This window comes from Oryctolagus cuniculus, chromosome 21 (genome assembly GCF_051225735.1).
Source record: "Oryctolagus cuniculus isolate XC-2025 breed Fujian yellow rabbit chromosome 21, ASM5122573v1, whole genome shotgun sequence".
Lineage (NCBI taxonomy): Eukaryota > Metazoa > Chordata > Mammalia > Lagomorpha > Leporidae > Oryctolagus > Oryctolagus cuniculus.
In genome coordinates, this window is record NC_142887.1 from 23006393 (window position 1) to 23025174 (window position 18782).

General features: G+C 50.5%; 1 protein-coding gene across 2 annotated transcripts; it reads right to left on the minus strand.

The window, feature by feature from the left end:
* Positions 1 to 12323: 12323 nt before the first annotated feature.
* Positions 12324 to 15076, minus strand: LOC100349961 (ret finger protein-like 3). Of its 2 annotated transcripts, XM_051835467.3 has the most exons (3): positions 14786 to 15076; positions 13983 to 14273; positions 12324 to 13224 (listed from the first exon to the last, which is right to left on the minus strand). In XM_051835467.3, the coding sequence occupies exons 2-3, from the start codon at positions 14266 to 14268 to the stop codon at positions 12644 to 12646; spliced, it is 867 nt and encodes a 288-aa protein (XP_051691427.2). In that variant the 5' UTR covers positions 14269 to 14273; positions 14786 to 15076; the 3' UTR covers positions 12324 to 12643. The 2 variants fall into 2 exon arrangements, with proteins under 2 accessions (XP_051691427.2, XP_002722037.3); XM_002721991.5 differs by lacking the exon at positions 14786 to 15076 and having other exon boundaries at positions 13983 to 14699.
* Between the last annotated feature and the right edge of the window lie 3706 nt (positions 15077 to 18782).

Below are 18782 nucleotides of genomic sequence, written 5' to 3' on the forward strand. Positions count from 1 at the left end.
GCAGCTAACAGCTCGGAGTTTTGGAGGTTCAAAGTCCAAGATCAGAAGGAGGGGCTTCTGAGGAGGGCAGTGTACGGCAGCACATCAACTGTGGACGGCTGTGTGAACAATTCCAACACCCGACCCCGACCGGAAGTCAGAGGGAGAGAGGACGTGGCATCCTGTAATCCCTTCCGGGAGTGCAAGCATGCATGCACACGCGCGCGTGCACACACACACACACACCCCTCCTCTTCCCACTGCGCCTAAACCGCTCCTGCTAGGCCCTGTCTCTTACACCTCCACCACCTCCCAGAAGCACTGTCCTGAGGACCAAGCGCTTGACCACGAGCCTTCGAGGGCAGCCCAACCACAGCCAGGCCCGGGCATGGTCTTTCCTGAGGTTTTCTTCTTTCTCCGCCCAGAACTGAGAACATGATGATCATTCCTCTTGCCTAACTCAAATGCTGCCTCTTTGGACCAACATCTCTCCATCCTCTCCACCATTTTACTCTCTGCTCCTTTGACATTTTTAGATCTTACATTTATTTTTTTTAAAGATTTATTTTATTTATTTGAAAGACAGAGTTACAGAGAGAGGTAGAGAGAGAGAGAGAGGTCTTCCATCCGCTGGTTCACTCCCCAGATGGCCACAAAGGCTGGAGCTGCACCAATCCAAAGCTAGGAGCTTCCTCCGGGTATCTCATGTGGGTGCAGGGCACCAAGGACTCGGGCCATCTTCCACTGCTTTCCCAGGTCGTAGCAGAGAGCTGGATCGGAAGAGGAGCAGCTGGGACTGGAAACAGAGCCCATATGGGATGCCAGTGCTTCAGGCCAGGGCTTTAACCCACCGTGCCACAGCGCTGGCCCCTAGATCTTACATTTAAGTGAGATCATGCAGTATTCATCTGTGCCTGATTATTTAATCTAACACAATGTCTACGATACTTTCTAAAAGTATTTATATGTGTGCACCAAAATATCTAGGATACTAGGAATAAGATTATGCAAATTTCTCTATCATTATTATATATTAATTTTCTATTTGGATTTAAAAAGTACAGTTATTTCCTGTTGAGAGAAAAAGCAGAGGAAAATACTAAAACAAAGCATCAAGTACGTTGACAATGGCTGCCTCTACAGTGATTTCCAAAATTTCTTCAATGAGGACCATCCCCCTCACCCTGGGTGTCAATTACTCAAGGTCAGCCTCAGTCAGAAACTATTAAAAGGGACATTCCAGAAATAAACAATTCACAAGCTTTACACTAACTGCCACTGGCGGAGTGGTGTAGAGAAGTCTCATGCCCCCAGCTCCGTCCTGCCCAGGGCGGAAGCCGCCCTTTGTCCCGAGTGTCCACACCTGTTCCTCACTCGGGAGCCGCCTTGGGATCTCAGTGCGGGTGCTGGAGTCACCGTTGCTTTACTTGGTTATGACCACCAGGTGCAGGAGGTAGTGATGCCAGCAATGCAGATGCCGAAGAGAAGCTGTGAAGTGCTCGCTGGTAATGCAGGGGTTTAAGGGTTCAACTTAAGAAAAATCATCCACCGGCGCCGCGGCTCACTAGGCTAATCCTCTGCCTTGCGGCGCCGGCACACCGGGTTCTAGTCCTGGTCGGGACGCCGGATTCTGTCCCAGTTGCTCCTCTTCCAGGCCAGCTCTCTGCTGTGGCCCAGGAAGGCAGTAGAGGATGGCCCAGGTGCTTGGGCCCTGTACCCGCATGGGAGACCAGGAGGAAGTGCCTGGCTCCTGGCTTTGGATCAGTGTAGTGCCAGCCACAGCAGCCACTTTGGGGGGGGGGGGGAACTAACGGAAGGAAGACCTTTCTCTCTCTCTCTCACTGTCTAACTCTGCCTGTCAAAAGAAAAATCATCATTTGCTCAAACTGCTGACTTTGTCATAAGTTATCACGTGATGACTGTGCCTAACATAAACTTGATCAAACTTACACAAATTTAGCCAGAAAACATGGCACAGAGTTCAGTACTCGGTGCTTCCAGGCATCCAACAGGGTCTTAGAACAGATCCCCCGGGGACAACAGGCAGCTGCTGCACTGTCTGTATTTTTATTAATCATTTTTACCCCTTAAATTCCTTTTATTTGCTATTAATAAGCTGTGGCAGCTTTGCCTTGGTTGTTATCTGCTCGCTACACCTTTTATTTTTGCATTCTTTTATTTTCAACCTTTGTGTGGCCTTTGCTTGTATGCTATCAAAATCATAGTGATGGTACTGTTTGTTACTGTGGCAAGAACAGCCACAGGGTAGAATTCACCATTTTAACTATTTGCAAAGGTAAAAATGGGGGGCATTAAGTGCATTCACAGTACTGTGTGGCCACAACCACTCCATTTTCTGGACTTTTTGTTCAACCCAAAGACAAACTTCACATCTGTTAGGCAATCAGTCCCCGTTGGTCCCCCAGCCCGTGGCGACCTCTGTTCTACTTCCTGCCCCGTGAGGATGCCTGTTCCAGGCACTTCCTGTGTAAGTGGGTTATGCACCATTTGCCTGTTTGTTTGAACAGTCAATTTTATGGCTTGTGGCGACCACTCAAAACTTCCAGAAATAACATACATCCCGAAATGCAATCACAATCACTCAACATTGATCCAAAACAAAAACATACAACGACGACCAGAGTTTTTGAAATTTATTATTGTACAACTAAACTTGTAAACGGTGAGGCCATTCACCACACCACACTACTTCCAGGAACTTAAATTGATTCAGTTCTCATCAGACTCTTGAGTCAAATGAAACCCAAACACTGGGGATTCTTAGGGGCTGCAGGGGTCACTCAAATGCCCCAATTCACGCCCCCTGGGATTGCTCCGGGGCTGGAGCTGGAGCCCCTGTGATCCTCTGCAGAGAAAAATCCACATGGCCTCCTCGAGGGAGGACACGGGGGATGATGCTTTATCAGTCCAGCATCAAAGGACCAGAAATTCAAGACATTCCCGTCGATTCGGTGCACACCATCACCACTGCATACTTGACACAGGTCACGTGATCAATCATGAGCAAGCTCAGCAGCTCCCAGGTCGGAGAGCCAACACGTGAGCCCAGGCATGTGGCCACAGGCACGTGTGACATCTTCCACCAGGGCTGGGGTCACCCTTGGGCCCGCATCACGTGACGATCAGGGACATAGTCTCGTGCGTTTAACAATGATATTCTCACAATCCCTCCAAGTGCTCCGATTTTATGAGCGCCTCACCCTAGCTGTCAAACTCCATACACGACTGTTAGGAACCTGGACTCGGTCATTTCTTGCCTTCTCTTCTCCTTTGCATGCTTTGCCTGCCAAGGAGGATGGCCCAGTGAAGTCTCCGTTCTTGTTTGCAAAGCAGTCGCTGCCACACGCCTAGCAAAGTCCCCTGGGTAACTCAGGAGCACCACCACCCACGACTGATGGTTTCCTCCCAGCTCCCCGGCCTGGCAGGGGAGCGTTCAAGTGGTGGTAGAAGAGGGCCACTGAGTGTCAAGGTGAGGTGACCTGGATTGTGTGAAATGCACATACCACTTTCCTTTAAAAAAAAAAATCATTTTTGGAGCTGGCTTTGTGGCTCAGTGGGTTATGCTGATGTCTGCATCTCACAGGAGCGCCGGTTCAAGTCCCGGCTGTTCTGCTTCTGATCCAGCTCCTGCTAATGAGCCCGGGAAGGCAGTAGAAGATGCCCCCAAGTGCCTGGGCCCTCACCACCTATGCAGGAGACCTGGATGGCATTCCTGGCTTTGTCCCGGCTCAGCCTCAGCTGTTACAGCCATTCAAGTGAGTGAACCAGCGGACTGAAGCTCTCCCTCTCTTGCTTTCTGCCGTTCCCCTCTTTGTAACTTAAAGATTATTCTTTAACATTTTTTAAAAAACAGATGTATTTGAAAGACCAGAGAGGAGTTGAGGGGGAAGAGGAGTAGGAATTTGGACTTGGGGTTAAACTGCCAGTTAGGAGGCCAGTGTCTCACGTTGGAGTGCCTGGGTTCAACACCTGAGCTGGTTCCCAACTCCAGCTTCCTGTCAATGCACACCTGGGAGGCAGCAGGTGCCGGCTCAGGTGCTTGGGTCTGCCGCCTGTGCGGGAGACCGGGACTAGGTTCCAGCTGCTGACTTCAGGCCTCTCAGCCATTGTAGGAATTTGGGCAGCGAACCAGAACATAGGCTCTCTCTGCCTCTCAAATTTAAAACGATTTTTGCACCCAAATAAACATCTTTTAATTCCATTTTCATGAACTTTAAAAGCAATCTTGTACTAAAGCCATAAAATTTAGTTTTATTAACACAATGTGATTTTTTTTTAATAATCTTTTTTTATTTTTTTATTTTTTATTTATTTATTTATTTTTAATTTTTTGACAGGCAGAGTGGACAGTGAGAGAGAGAGACAGAGAGAAAGGTCTTCCTTTTTGCCGTTGGTTCACCCTCCAATGGCCGCCGCTGCAGCCGGCGCACCGCGCTGATCCGATGGCAGGAGCCAGGATCCAGGTGCTTTTCCTGGTCTCCCATGGGGTGCAGGGCCCAAGCACCTGGGCCATCCTCCACTGCACTCCCTGGCCATAGCAGAGAGCTGGCCTGGAAGAGGGGCAACCGGGACAGAATCCGGCGCCCCAACCGGGACTAGAACCCGGTGTGCCGGCGCCGCAAGGTGGAGGATTAGCCTATTGAGCCACGGCGCCGGCTTAACACAATGTGATTTTTAAAAAAAATTATTTGGAAGACAAAGTTACAAAGATATAGAGGAAGAGATAGATCTTGCATCTGCTGGTTCTCTCCTCAAATGGCTGCAATGGTCAGGGCTGGGCCAGGCCAAAGTCAGGAGCCTGGAACTCCATCTGGGTCTCCTACATGGATGGCAGGGGTCCTAGCACTTGGGCAACTGTCGCTCCCCCTCTTCGTGGAGGAACGACACAGGACCCTGCATTGTTCTTTTGTCTGCTCGGCCCTCCCCGGGTTTGCTGCTGGTTCTTCCCGGGTTGGCTACCGTCCCTTCCACCTCCGTGGAAGGGCGGTTCCCCCTGCCACATTCCCCACTTCCGCAGGGGAGCGGCACACCGCCGGCCGGCTCTCTCGGGGGCTGCACAGGTGTTCCTTCAGATAGATGTTCCCCCTAGATGTTCCTCGTGCATGCCGTCTCTCTCCTCCTTTATAGTCCTCTTCCGCCAATCCCAACTCTGCTACCCACACACCGAGTACGCTGCTCTCCTCCAATCAGGAGCAGGTCCTACAGTTTATTGGTTGAACTGGAGGCAGCTGTGTAGAAGCTGGTTCCCTTCTCAGCGCCATATTGTGGGAAAGCAGATGCATAGAATAAGTCTTAATTCCAGTAACTTAGTCTAGTCCGAGTTGCTCCCCACAGGCAACCTTCTGCTTCTTTTCCCAGGTCATTAGCAGGGAGCTGGACTGGAAGTGGAGCAGCCAGGACTTGAACTGGCGCCCCTATGGGATGCCGGTGCTGTAGGCGGCAGCTTCGTCTACTGTGCCCCAGCACAATATTTTTAATCGAAAGACAGGGGTAAGGCTTGGTGGTAGTGTTGGAGTAATGAAGGGGGCTGCAGGAAGCTGTTCTAATTTAACGAGCGGGACTCAGGACTGGATCGAGGGTAGGGGTGGAGGCAGCGGCCATTACTCCCACCTGGGTCCTCAGACTTGCGCCTCCTCCCTGGGTCTAGGTGTTTGGGCTCCAGATCCTCAGCTCAGCCCACTGCTCTCAAATCAGCACCTTCAGTTTAACCAGACCTACAGGTGCTCCAACAGAGCAGTGTTCCTAACAGAGGCACAACGCAAGACAGGCGAGTCACTTTAAATGATTTATTTATTTGAAAGGCAGTGTGAGAGAGAATCTTCTATCCATTAGGTCACTCCCTAAGTAGCTTCAGCTGGACCAGGCTGAAGCCAGGAGACTCCTCTGGGTCTCCCACATGGGTGGCAGGATCCCAAGTACTCAGGCCATCTTCTGCTGCTTTCCCAGGTGCATTAGCAGGGAGCTGATCAGAAGTGGAGCAGCCGGGACTCCAACCGGCACCCGTATGGGGACACCAGTGCTGTGTGTCACTGTAGAGTTGCTAGTATGGGCGGGTCAGGTGTTGCTTGAGATACCTGCATCGCATATTGAAGTTCCCGTTCAGCTCCGCTCCCTGCTAATGCACCTGGGAACAATAGGTGATGGCTCAAGTACTTGGGTCCCTGTCATCCATGTGGGAGACCTGGATGGAGTTCCAGGCTCCTGGCTTCACGTCTGCTCAGTCCTGGCTGTTGTAGGCATTTGGGGGAGTGGATGGAAAATCTTTCAAGTAGATGAAAATAAACATCAAACAAATAATGTTGTTAGTAGCCACATTATCAAACACGGAGAAACATGTCATTAATTTTATTAATAAGTAATTTAAATCTTTTTATTTCCTTGAAAGGCAGAGTTACAGGGAGAGGGAGAGACATCTTCCATTCACTGGTTCACTCCCCATATGGCTGCAATAGCCGGGGTTGGGCCAGGCCCAAGCCAGGAGCCAGGAGCCAGGAGCCTCATCCAGGTCTCCCACTTGGGTGCAGGGGCCCAAGCACTTGGGCCATCTTCTGCTGCTTTCCCAGGCGCCTTAGGAGGGAGCTGGATCGGAAGTGGAGCAGCCAGGATGCAAACTGGCACCCATACGGGATGCGGGCGTCATAGGTGAGGATTTCCTACTACGCCTACGCCACAATGCTGGGCCCTAAATCACGAACTTTTTAACTCAAGAATCTAAAACACTGTTTCCGTATCAGCCATCGCTTTTGTCACTTCACAAAATGCTTGAGAAAATAACTTCCTAAAGAGAGAGGGTTTAACGTAGCTCAGTTTTGGAGTCAAGTCCAAGGTCAGCAGCAGCGGAGGGCAGAGTGTGTGGAGTTCGAGGGGAGAAGGCGCCGCGCACGCAGAGAGCCAGGATGCCAGCAGTGACTTTACAGTGATGTCTGGCCCCGGCTGCCCCGAGGCCCTGCCCCCGGCCCTCCCCCTGGCCTAAGGACCTCCCACCAGGCTCGCCCTCTAAACACTGTAACTCGATTAAGCTTTCACCCTCTTGGTACCATCAGTTTATGACTCTGGGCTTTGACGTCCTGCAAATCGTTCGAGAGACAAATCATGTTCAGACCACAGCAGTTTCTACTGGGGTCTCTAACCCGGTCCCAAGGGCATGAGAGCCACAGAGGCTGCTGTGTTAGCACAGGTATGGGTCACACCCTAAGTATTCTAGTCCCTCCAAAATATCCAGCTGGTTCTAATCTATACTCAGGGTGTGGAAGTAGCATGGCTGCATTAGGTGCCAGAATCCAGCTGATTCCTACTTCAATGGGGAGTCTCCAGGTGATTTTCCTGGAGGCTCTGGGGGAGGGGCAGGTAGCCCAGGTGGTGCCTGACCTTGGAATTTCAGCATCCTTGAGACCAGGTGTAAAGCAGGTCTCAGCTGGAGCCCCAGTTCTTTGCTCTTGGAAATCGGCTTCCTCAGTTGGCAGTGTGGCCTCATCTCATTCCTCGGGGGAACCCTGCGCACAGGAGCACAATGACCCCACCTGGGTGTCTGTGTTCAGCCAGTGGCGGCGGTGGGCATAGCCACCGTGTGCGGGCGTCAAGGAGAGAGGCCAGGCAGAAGGGCACCCGCTGCTTCTCAGAGCAGGGGGTAAGAAGCACACCAGCATGGAGACTGCAGGAGACGGCGGCACGGGACCACTGCCGCTGCTCACGCAGAGATAGGCGGTGCCTGCTCCGTGCCATCCCCGGCACCGAGCAGGAACGATCGATCCCGACATAGAGCCCCACGGTCCTGATCATCTGAACTTGAACTGCTCATTGGAAGCAAGGGTGCAATTCACCTTCAGCTTGCGGTTGGGATGGTGGGAGGGGGCAGAGCTGAGCTGTCCAGTAGGAGGCAGCAACCCCATGTGGCTCTCATCACCACTATGAAGCTTTTTTCTTTTTTAAGATTTATTTATTTATTTGAAAGAGTTAAACAGAGAGAAGGAGAGGCAGCGGGGGGGGAGTCTTCCATCTGCTGGTTCACTCCCCAATTGGCTGCAACAGCTAGAGCTCTGCTGATCAGAAGCCAGGAGCCAGGAGCTTCTTCTGGGTCTCCCACAGGGGTGCAGGGACCCAAGGACTTGGGCCATCTTCCACTGCTTTCCCAGGCCATAGCAGAGAGCTGGATTGGAAGTGGAGCAGCTGCTGAGGCACTGGCATCGAACCAGTACCCAGTGCTTCAAGCCAGGGTGTTAACCCGCTGCGCCACAGCGCCGGCCCCCATGAAGATTTCCTAAATAGAAATGTGCTTCAGGTGCAAGATACGCACGGGGTGTTGATTTATATGTGAAAACGGTCATCATTTGAATAGTCAAAGGTGCGTGCCTTGTTCTCAGGTTCTTTAATGTGGCTCCTGGACAGTTTATTTCTTCAAACCTCAGTCGAGTTGTTTTCTCCAGGACAAAGCTAGTGTCAGCTCAGAGCCCCTGCAACACCCAGCTGGTCCAGGCTGGTGGTGGCACAGGCCTGTGGCAGCAGCTGTGAGGCTGAGTAAGTCAACAGCAAACCCACCTCCCCGAGTCCCGAGTAGCCCAGCCTGTGATCTGAGTGAGAGGGGAGAATACGCCCCGTGGCCGGCTGGCTGTTGAGAACCTAGGCCTGCCTACGGCTCCCACAGTGGAGGCCCCATGCCTCTAAGTCCATCCATACTGCCCGGTGTGGGCTGGCTGCAGGCTGCACTTTTTTTTTTTTTTTTTTTTTTTTGACAGGCAGAGTGGACAGTGAGAGAGAGAGACAGAGAGAAAGGTCTTCCTTTTTCTGTTGGTTCACTCTCCAATGGCCGCTGCGGCCGGCGCACCACACTGATCCGAAGCCAGGAGCCAGGTGCTTCTCCTGGTCTCCCATGGGGTGCAGGGCCCAAGCACTTGGGCCATCCTCCACTGCACTCCCTGGCCACAGCAGAGAGCTGGACTGGAAGAGAAGCCACTGGGACAGAATCTGGCGCCCCGACTGGGACTAGAATCTGGGGTGCCGGCGCCGCAAGGCGGAGGATTAGCCTAGAGAGCCGCAGCGCCGGGCTGCACTTCTTTTTTTAAGGAAGATTTATTTTATTTATTTGAAAGGCAGGGTACGGAGAGAGGGAGATAAAGACAAAGAGAGGTTCACTCCCCAAATGGCAACAATGGCCAGAGCTGGGCCGGTCCAAAGCCAGGAGCTTCATCCAGGTCTCCCCCGTGGATACAGGAGCCCAGGCACCTAGGCCCTCTTCTATTGCATTCCCGGCTGCATTAGCTGGGAGTGGGATTGCAAATGGAGCAGCTAAGACTTGAATGAGCACTTATAGAGGCTGCGGGCACTGCAGGCAGTGGCTGAGCCTGCTGCACCATAGCGCTGGCCCCAAACTTTTTTTTTTTTTTTTAAAGAGTTACTTTGTTTACTTGAAAGGCAAAGTTACAGGGAGAGAGACAGAGAGAAAGGTCTTTCATGTGCTGGTTCACTCCCTAAATGACCACAACGGCTGGAGCTGGGCTGATCTGAAGCCAGGAGCCAGGAGTTTCTTCCGGATCTCCTACATGGATGCTGGGGCCCAAGCACTTGGGCCATCCTCCACTGCTTTCCCAGGCATGCCAGCAGGGAGCTGGGTTGGGAAGAGAGAAGCTCAAATTGTTTTGTTTGTTTGTTTTAAATCACAAAGTAAAACCATCTCATATTGAGGTCAAGGAAATGGAATGAAACCTGACCAGAAATCTTCATAAAATTGCACTCATTAGACCACAATCACTTCTTCCAAAGGGCTTTTTCTGTCCATGACTGTGACAATCTATGTTAAGAAGGTTAGCAAAGGGGCTGGCATTGTAACATCCCATATCAGAACGCAGGTTCAAGTACTGGCTGCTCCACTTCTTCTTTCTTTCTCTCTCTTTTTTTTTTTTTTTAATATTTATTTATTTGAAAGGCAGAGTTACAGAGAGGCAGAAGCAGAGAGAGAGAGAGATCTTCCATTCACCGGTTCAATGATTCACTCCCCAGATGGCCGCAATGATTGGAGCTGTGCTGATCCGAAGCCAGGAACTTCTTCCGGGTCTCCCACATGGGTGCAGGGGCCCAACGACTTGGGCCATATTTCACTGCTTTTCCAGGCCACAGCAGAGAGCTGGATTGGAAATGGAACAGCCAGGACTCGAACCAGCACCCATATGGGATGCTAACACTGCAGGCGGCAGCTTTACTCACTACGCCACAGCGCCTGCCTCTGCTCCACTTCTGATCCAGCTCCCTGCTAAAGTGCCTAGGAAAGCAGGAGAAGGTGGTCCAAGTTCTTAGGCCCCTGCACCCACGTGGGAGACTCAGATGGAGTTCCAGGCTCCTGGCTTCCACCTGGCCCAGCCCCAGCCATTGCAGCCATTTGGGGAGTGAACCAATGGAAGATCTCCTCCGCCTCCCCTCTCTCTCTAACTCTGTCTTTCAAATAAATATAATATTAAAAAAAGATTAGTGAATAAACCTCATACTCAGGCAATCAGTTGGCCATTCAAGGTCCTGTGTTTATTTTTTCCTGTTAGTCTCCATATCAAAAGTGAAAAAGATGTTTCATAATCTTACTATTTTCCCTATATGACAGTAAATAACATGATATGCATTTATTTTTTAGAGTCTTCAAAAAAGTTCCTTTCGGGGGGCCAGGGCTGTGGCATAGCTGGGAAAGCTGCCGCCTGCAATGCCGGCATCCCATATGGGCGCCAGTTCGAGTCCTAGCTGCTCCACTTCCAATCCAGCTCTCAGCTATGGCCTAGGAAAGCAGTAGAAGACAGCACAAGTCCTTGGGCCCCTGCACCCACGTGGGAGACCCGGAGACACCCTTCTCTGAGCATAGGAGACCCTGGATCGGCACAGCTCCGGCCGTTGTGGCCAACTGTGGAGTGAACCAGCAGATGGAAGACCTCTCTCTCTCTCTCTGCTTCTCATTCTCTCGCTGTAACTCTGAATTTCAAATAAATAAATAAATATTTTAAAAGAAAAAGTTCCTTTCAGGTTTGCGATGACTCACAGATGGTCCAAGGGCAAGGTGACATCAGAGTGAAAACCCTGGGTGGGTGGGGGTAGGGCAGGGAAGATTAGATCACAGGAGATTACTAAGGGATTGGATTTAGTTCTCTTTCACTTCCTGGTGATCATTTGCTGGTTTTTGTCCAGTTGAGGCGAAAATACATCACGAGCTCTAAAAGTCCTGTTCGAGGCCGGGCTTTGTGACTGCTCAGCTTAAGCCGCTGCTTCCCACACCAGCATCCTATCTCAGAGCACCGGTTCAGGTCCCAGCTGCTCTCTGGAGACGTGCCTGGCAAAACAGCAGGTGATGGCTCAAGACCTTGGGCCCCTGCCACCCACGTGATAGACCCCGGTGGAGTTCCAGGCTCTTGGCTTTGGCTTGATCCAAACGGCTGCAATGGCTGGGACTGAGGCAAGGCAAGGCCAAGAGCTTGGAACTCCATCTGAGTTTCCTACATGAGAGGCAGGGGCCTAAGCACTTGGGCCATCATCCACTGCTTTCATAGATGAGTTAGTAGGAGCTGGACTGGAAGTGGAACAGGCAAGACTTGAACTGGCAACCATATGGGATGCCAGTATTGCAGGCGGTGGCTTATTCCCCTGCACTGCTATGCCGGATCCTTGCTATTTTATTATTTTAGATGTCTCTTGTTAACATATACATTTCATTTCCTTTGGTTATATACCCAGGAGTGGGATCTCTGGATCATAGGGAGGTTCCATTTTAAATTTTTTTTAAAGATGTTTATTTATCTATTTGAGAGGTAGAGCTATAGAGAGAGGGAGAAACAAAGAGAAAGATCTTCCATCTGCTGGTTCACTCCCTAAGTGGCTGCAATGACTGGATTTGGGCCAATCTGAAGCCAGGAGCTTCTTTCAAGGTCTCCCACACGGGTGCAGGAGCCCAAGGACTTGGCCCATCTTCCACTGCTTTCCCAGGCCACAGCAGAGAGCTGGTTCGGAAGTGGAGCAGCCAGGCACCACAGGAGTCTGGATATTTAGCCTACTATGCCACAGCGCCGCCCCCCCCCCCCTTTTGAATTTTTTAAAGAATCTCCATACAGTTCCAATTTACACTCCCATTTGAGATAAAACATGCTCACATCTAAGACAATGCTCTGAGCAGTGGGGGTGAAAAATGGAGTCTTTCCAGTTCTGGGTATTTACCCAGTTCTCTGTGCGTCTCTCTCTTTCTCTCTCTCTCTCTCTCTCACACACACACACACACACACACACATTCTACTATGAATGACAGATACTGCACGCCACCCCCCCGCCCCCCGTCGCTTAGGAAATCATGTTATCAACTGGTCACTTACAAAAGTTTATTTAATTCATAATCCCCATAACACAGTAGGTGCAGCTTGCCAGAAATAAAAAAAATAAAAGTAAAACATTGGAAATCCATCTGAGAATATAGGACTTATTCTTTAGCAAACAAAACATAAAACCCAACCAGTTGGGGGTGACAGTAGTCACTAATTATATCCTAACGAATCTCATCACCTTAGTCATGGCCATGAAAAGCTCCATACTTCTCTGCTGTGACCTTGGATGAAATTTGCACCAAGCAGAAAGTTCTGAGGTCCAGCCGCCAAGGGTTTCCCCGTCCAGGCTCCTTCGCAGTGGGGGTTTATCTGTCCTCCCTCTGCTGGTCGGAGGGGTCGGCATCTCCCAGGCGCACAATGGGGCACATGCTCAGGGCGCCCTGAACCCCGTTAGGTGGGATTGAGAGAGCAAAGAACGGGCGCAGCGGCTCCCCCGCAGGAAGTCCCGTGAAGGTAAAGATGTGGGCTTCGTTTTCAACGCAGTAAAAAGAGACGTTTCCCACGTCCACGTCCAGGAAGATCCCCACTTGGTGTAAGAGGGAGTTTGTGCAGAGGGGAATGTGAGGTGTGGTGCTGGCCCAGAAAAAGCCCCTGGCACTCCGACTCAGAGTCCAGAAGCCCTGCTCCGAGGAGAGCTGGATCCGCCCTTGTCGGCAAACAGAATCCCTGCAAACCCCCAGGTTCCACTCTGTGCTCAACCCCACGTCCACCTCCCAGTAGTGGCGGCCGGAGACAAACTGAGGGGTGCCCAGGACGCAGACGGACAAGTCGAACCTCGAAGGGAGCGCTGGCCGATTCTGCCTGATGGGCCCGCACCAGATGCTCTTGAGGTCATCCGAGAGGATGAGGAAGTTGTTGGCCGTGTCTGCGTCCAAGGTCACGTCCACTGGGAAATAAAAGCAAGCACCTCAGCTAACAGACAGGTTCTAGGCCCGCACTTCCTGCCCCAAATGTCACATTTCCTTCCCTCCCTCTCATTTTGCTTTTCCCCAAACCTGTAACTTTTCATAAAGCAACTTCCCCGGGCTCCCTCCCTGGCTCCAATGTTTGGAGGCCCTGGTTCCCAGCAGGAACCCACTGTCACATTACATTACAGACTATGGCGACAGCCTGGAACCTTCCTCCCAGGTGACCAGAGGGTCTCCCAAGGCAGCCGCCAGGCCCCTCCTCTACGGACCCAGGAAGACAAATTAACAGTGAAGACGATGCAAGCTGGCGCAGTAAATGCTACATTTCTGTTTCATTGTTTCACTGTGCCAGTTCTAGGTATCTAGGGCCTAATTTCAGGATGTTTTTTCCAGGTTCAGACACAGTTGCTCTAAATTCCCGCTAATCTGAGCCCAGTCCCCACGCCAGCGATGTCAGCACGCCGAATCTCCCAGAACCTGCGTCCTAACTAAGTCCCCAGGTTGCGTGAGCTCCGTGGGTTTTGCGAGCCCCGGTCTAAGCCGCGCCATAGACGCCGGTATTTTTTGTCAGAAGTCACCAGGTGATTCCGCTTGGTGCGGGGGCTGAGAACCGCCAAGGCCCGAGAGCAGTTCTTGGCTGCAGACAGCGGCTCCTCCGTGTGTGGAGTGGAGCGCCGGGTTCACAGGGGATTTCCCAGCCCCTAGCGGGAGGGAGGCAGCGTGGGCAGGGCCTTACCTCGGAACCTCCGCATCCGGGGATTCATCTGCAGGACGGCTCTCAGCTGGGGCTCCAGCTCCTTCACCTTCGACACCAACTGCCCCAGATGCCGATTGGGCCTGAGGTGGTTCTTCCGCGAGACCTTGGTGCAGAAGCTGCAGACCAAGCCCTCCCCGTGGGGCTCCTGCGGCAATGAGCGGACGCAGTCGGGGCAGAAGCTGCAGCCGCACTCCAGGCTCAGGGGTTGCTCAAGGTAGGCCGGGCAGGTGAGACATCTGCACATCTTTTGCAATAGTTCAGCCATGTCCGCTGCAGGGGGAAACACACACGGGAGTGAGTGACTGCTGGCCGACAGCAGTGACAAGCTGTCCAGCCACAGAGTTATCGTGACCCTGGAGCAAGACCAGGAGACGGCGGCCTTGATGCCTGTCATCAGAGAGCTGACGTCACAGATCGTCACTGGCATTGCACTGAGAAGGAGGCAGGGCCCCCGCTCACCCGGACCCCGCCGCAGGGACCAGCTGTGTGCCTGGACGCCTCACAGGGCGGCATCTATGTGAGACGCCCAGAGTGACCCTAGCAACCGTCTGATGGATGAACAAAAGTGCACCCTGTCTGCAGCCTTGGCCCTGAACACCGGGTCTCCCACCCACCACTCCTGGGCTGGGAGAATCCGGGCTGAGGGATTGGCAAACCCTGGCTGGGCACTCACAGCCCTTGTTGAATTCCTCAGTCACCAGACTCCCCCCCCTCCCCCAGCCCCTGCGCTGACTGCCACCTGCAGACAAGGGAGGACAGACGGACACACGGCACAGGCTCACCTGCTGGGCTCTGGGTTCACTTCATCCTCTGCTGCTTCCACAGTGGCTCAGTCTGGTGGGAGAGGAGGCACCCGTGCCTTTTATGGGTGGGAGCCCTCGCCCCTCCCTAGCCACACCCAGATGGTGTCCCATTAATCCCATGGACTTTGATTTGGTTACAGGATGGTGGGGGCTTTTATCTCCAAGAGGTACTCTGTGGGAATGGTATTTCTTTACTATGGAAATAAGATTAAATTGCCATGGCATAATACAAAGGAGCTTCAAAACATTTATAGAAAAAGAAATTAAAATATTAATTTTGGGGGCCGGTGCTGTTAATCCTCTGCCTGCGGCGCCGGCATCCCATATGGGCACTGAGTTCTAGTCCCGGTTGCTCCTCTTCCAGTCCAGCTCTCTGCTGTGGCCCGGGAAGGCAGTGGAGGATGGCCCAAGAGCTTGGGCCCTGCACCCACATGGGAGACCAGGAGGAAGCACCTGGTTCCTGGCTTCGGATTGGCGTAGCTCTGGCCGTAGTGGCCATTTGGGGGGTGAACCAACAGAAGGAAGACCTTTCTCTCTGTCTCTCTCCCTCACTGTCTCTGTCAAATAAATTAAAAAAAAATATTAATTTTGAGGCAAAAGTTTTTTGAAATTCAAGCATAATTTTTTCATAATACACATTTTCATGAACGTTTTGAAGACCTCTTATATGTATAGATTTCAAAAAAAACCTTTTTTTTGTATCAAAATAGTCCTATTTTGGGGGTCAGCATTGTGGTGCAGCCGAAGCCACGGTCTGCAGTGCTGGCATCCCGTAGGAGCACTGGTCTTCCCGGTACTAGCACTAGTTGGAGACCCGGTTGCTACTCTTCTGATCCAGCTGCCTGCTGATGGCCCTGGAAAGCAGTGAAGATGGCCCACTGCTTGGGCCCCTATACTCATGGGGGAACCTGGAAGAAGCTCCTGGCTCCTGGCTTCAGCCTGGTCCAGCTCTGGCCATTGTGGCCCTTTGGGGAGTGAACCAGAAGATGGAGGATCTCTTTCTCTCGCTCGTTCTTGCTCTCGCTCTCTCGATCTGTAACTCTGCCTTTAAAATAAATATATCTTTTTTTAAAAAAAGAAAGAAAATACTTGGGGGGGTGTGTCTGTATGGAGCATGAACACAGTAATTTACAAACACTATTTTTAATAGATTTTAGTAATTAGAGTGAGGATGAGAGAGGGAGGAGGAAAGGGGTGGAAGCGTGGGAGGCAGGGTGGGAAGAATCACCATGTTCCTAAAGTTGTAATTGTGAAATGTATGAAGTTTGTAACTGTAAAACTGTACAATTCTGCATACATGCCTACGGACTTTCTTCTTTTTTTTTTTTTTTTTTTTTTTTTTTGACAGGCAGAGTGGACAGTGAGAGAGAGAGAGAGAGAGAAAGGTCTTCCTTTGCCATTGGTTCACCCTCCAATGGCCGCCGCGGCTGGTGTGCTGCAGCCGGCGCACCGCGCTGATCCGATGGCAGGAGCCAGGAGCCAGGTGCTTTTCCTGGTCTCCCATGGGGTGCAGGGCCCAAGCACCTGGGCCATCCTCCACTGCACTCCCTGGCCACAGCAGAGGGCTGGCCTGGAAGAGGGGCAACCGGGACAGAATCCGGCGCCCCGACTGGGACTAGAACCTGGTGTGCCGGCGCCGCTAGGCGGAGGATTAGCCTAGTGAGCCGCGGCGCCGGCCCGGACTTTCTTCTAAGGGTACAGTTTAAAGATTTGCGATGGGACCCCAAGTCCCCTTAAGCTGGGTAGTAAAAATATAATTTTAAGTGTTAAAGTGATCATATATATAGGATTAAGAATTTGATAATAATAATAGAATTAAAAAGGAGTGAATGCTCCAACATGGGAAGCAGACCATGTAGCAGACTCATAGAATGACAATTGCTGTAAGTAGTACTCTGACTTCAGAATCAGCCTTTAAGACATTCTGGTTTGGCTGAGAGCATTTCAGGCACGGAAAGCCAAGATACTGTGGCAAAAACTGTCCTACATGAAGGACTTCTGTGGGTGAGACTCCAGTGGAAAGAAGGGGTCATCAAAGAAGGAGGTACTTTTCTCTGAAGGCATAAGAGAACTTCTACTTTGTTTATGGCCGTGTCTAAATACTGACAGAGTTTGTGGACTCAAAAGGCTTCCCTAGCCTAGGCAGCTCATGTCAAGAGCCTCGGGTGGTCACTGATGTCGTACATAAGAGTGTTAATTGTTAAATGAACAACAGGAGTCACTGTGCACTAACTTCCCATGCAGGACCTCTGTCCTCAAAGAGTTGTATTATGAGAATTAACTGTAAAACTTGTTCTCAAAGATCTACTTTGCTTTAGTGTATTAAGTGAAGGATCTTCTTATGTCTCATAAGCTGTAGTTATGTCTAAGTGCTCCCAAAAGATGTATCATTCTTGAGTTCTTCTTCAAAGTTAATTAAGTTTATCTAAAAAAAAAAAAGAATGCTTAAAGTAAAAAAGAATAAAAATTAATTAATTAAACCTTAGAAAGGTTTACTTTTATTGAATTAAAAAGTAATTTTCCTTATTATAAAAATAACCCTTCTGGTGCTCTATTGCATAGTAGGACAACAAGAGTTAATACTAACATAGTGTATATTTCTAAATAGCTGGAAGAAGGACTTTTGAATGTCCACAAAACAAAGAAATCTTGATTATACGAAGTGATGGATATTAATTATGCTAATTTGATCATTACAGTGTATGCATGTATTGAAATATTACATTGTTCCTCATAAATATGTATATTTAATGTGTCAATAAAAACAAATAAACCAAACTAAGCTATTTTTTAATTCCATTTTCCATGGATGTTTAAATTTTTTTAAAATATTTATTTCATGAGGTGGGATATTATGAGAGAGAGGGAGAGAGAATAAGAGAGAGAGGGCATTCCCATCTGCCGGTTCGCTCCCTGCACACCTTCAATAGCCAGAGCTGGGTTGGGGCTGAATCGGGGATCTAGGAACTCAAGTCCAGGTCTCTCTCGTCGGCGGCAGAGACCCAGGTACTTCAGCCATCATGAGGGTGCGCATCAGCAAGAAACGGGACTCAGAAGCAGAGCCCGGAGAAAGCACATGAGGCTCCACAAAAATTAGAACTGGAACTACCATGTGGGTGTCATTCCGCAATCCCAGGGTTCTCACGGGACATGCAGCCAGCTCATCAGAGATCCGTGCACCGCCACTGTCACCCAAGTAGCCAAGGTGTGGTCTGGCGATGGCTGCGTGGACAAAGGAGATTGCATTATATATGTGCATGCAATGGTAGACGATTCAGCCTTAGAAAGGAAATCCAGCCTGTTGCAGTCAATATTCATGAACCAAGAGGACATTACACTAAGTAGAATTAGATAGACAGGTAGGAAGTAGACGATCGTGTTTAGATGTAGAACAGTTGTTTCTAGGGGCTTGGGGTTTAAGGAAATGGAGAAATGCTGGGCAAAGCGTGCAAAGCCTCAGTGTACGCTGGCTGATTCAGTTCGGCTGATCTCACGCAGAGCCAGGTTACTGGAGTTCACAAGGCTGCACTGCATACTTGCAATTTGCTAGGGGACTTGGTCTTTGTGTTCTCATCACACACACACACACAAGATGTAGTAAGCGTATGAGTTGTGTGTTGGTTATCTTGATTGTGGTCATCATTTCACAGTGTGTGTGTCTGTCAGAGCATCACTTGCTATTCCACAGACACATGGATGTGCTGGAAAATTGAATCTTTTAGAGTAATGGTTCCATAAGCACCGTCAGCCGCAGGTACAATAAAGGGTACATTTTGCAATAATTTCGTGGAAAGCCGTCCACGGTCATCGCAGCCAAGAAAGTGCTTTTGAAGAGCAGCTCCACTAGTGTGTGCATCAAAATCGTAAATTCTTTTTTTTTTTTTTTTAACAGGCAGAGTGGACAGTGAGAGAGACAGAGACAGAGAGAAAGGTCTTCCTTTTTGCTGTTGGTTCACCCTCCAATGGCTGCCGCGGC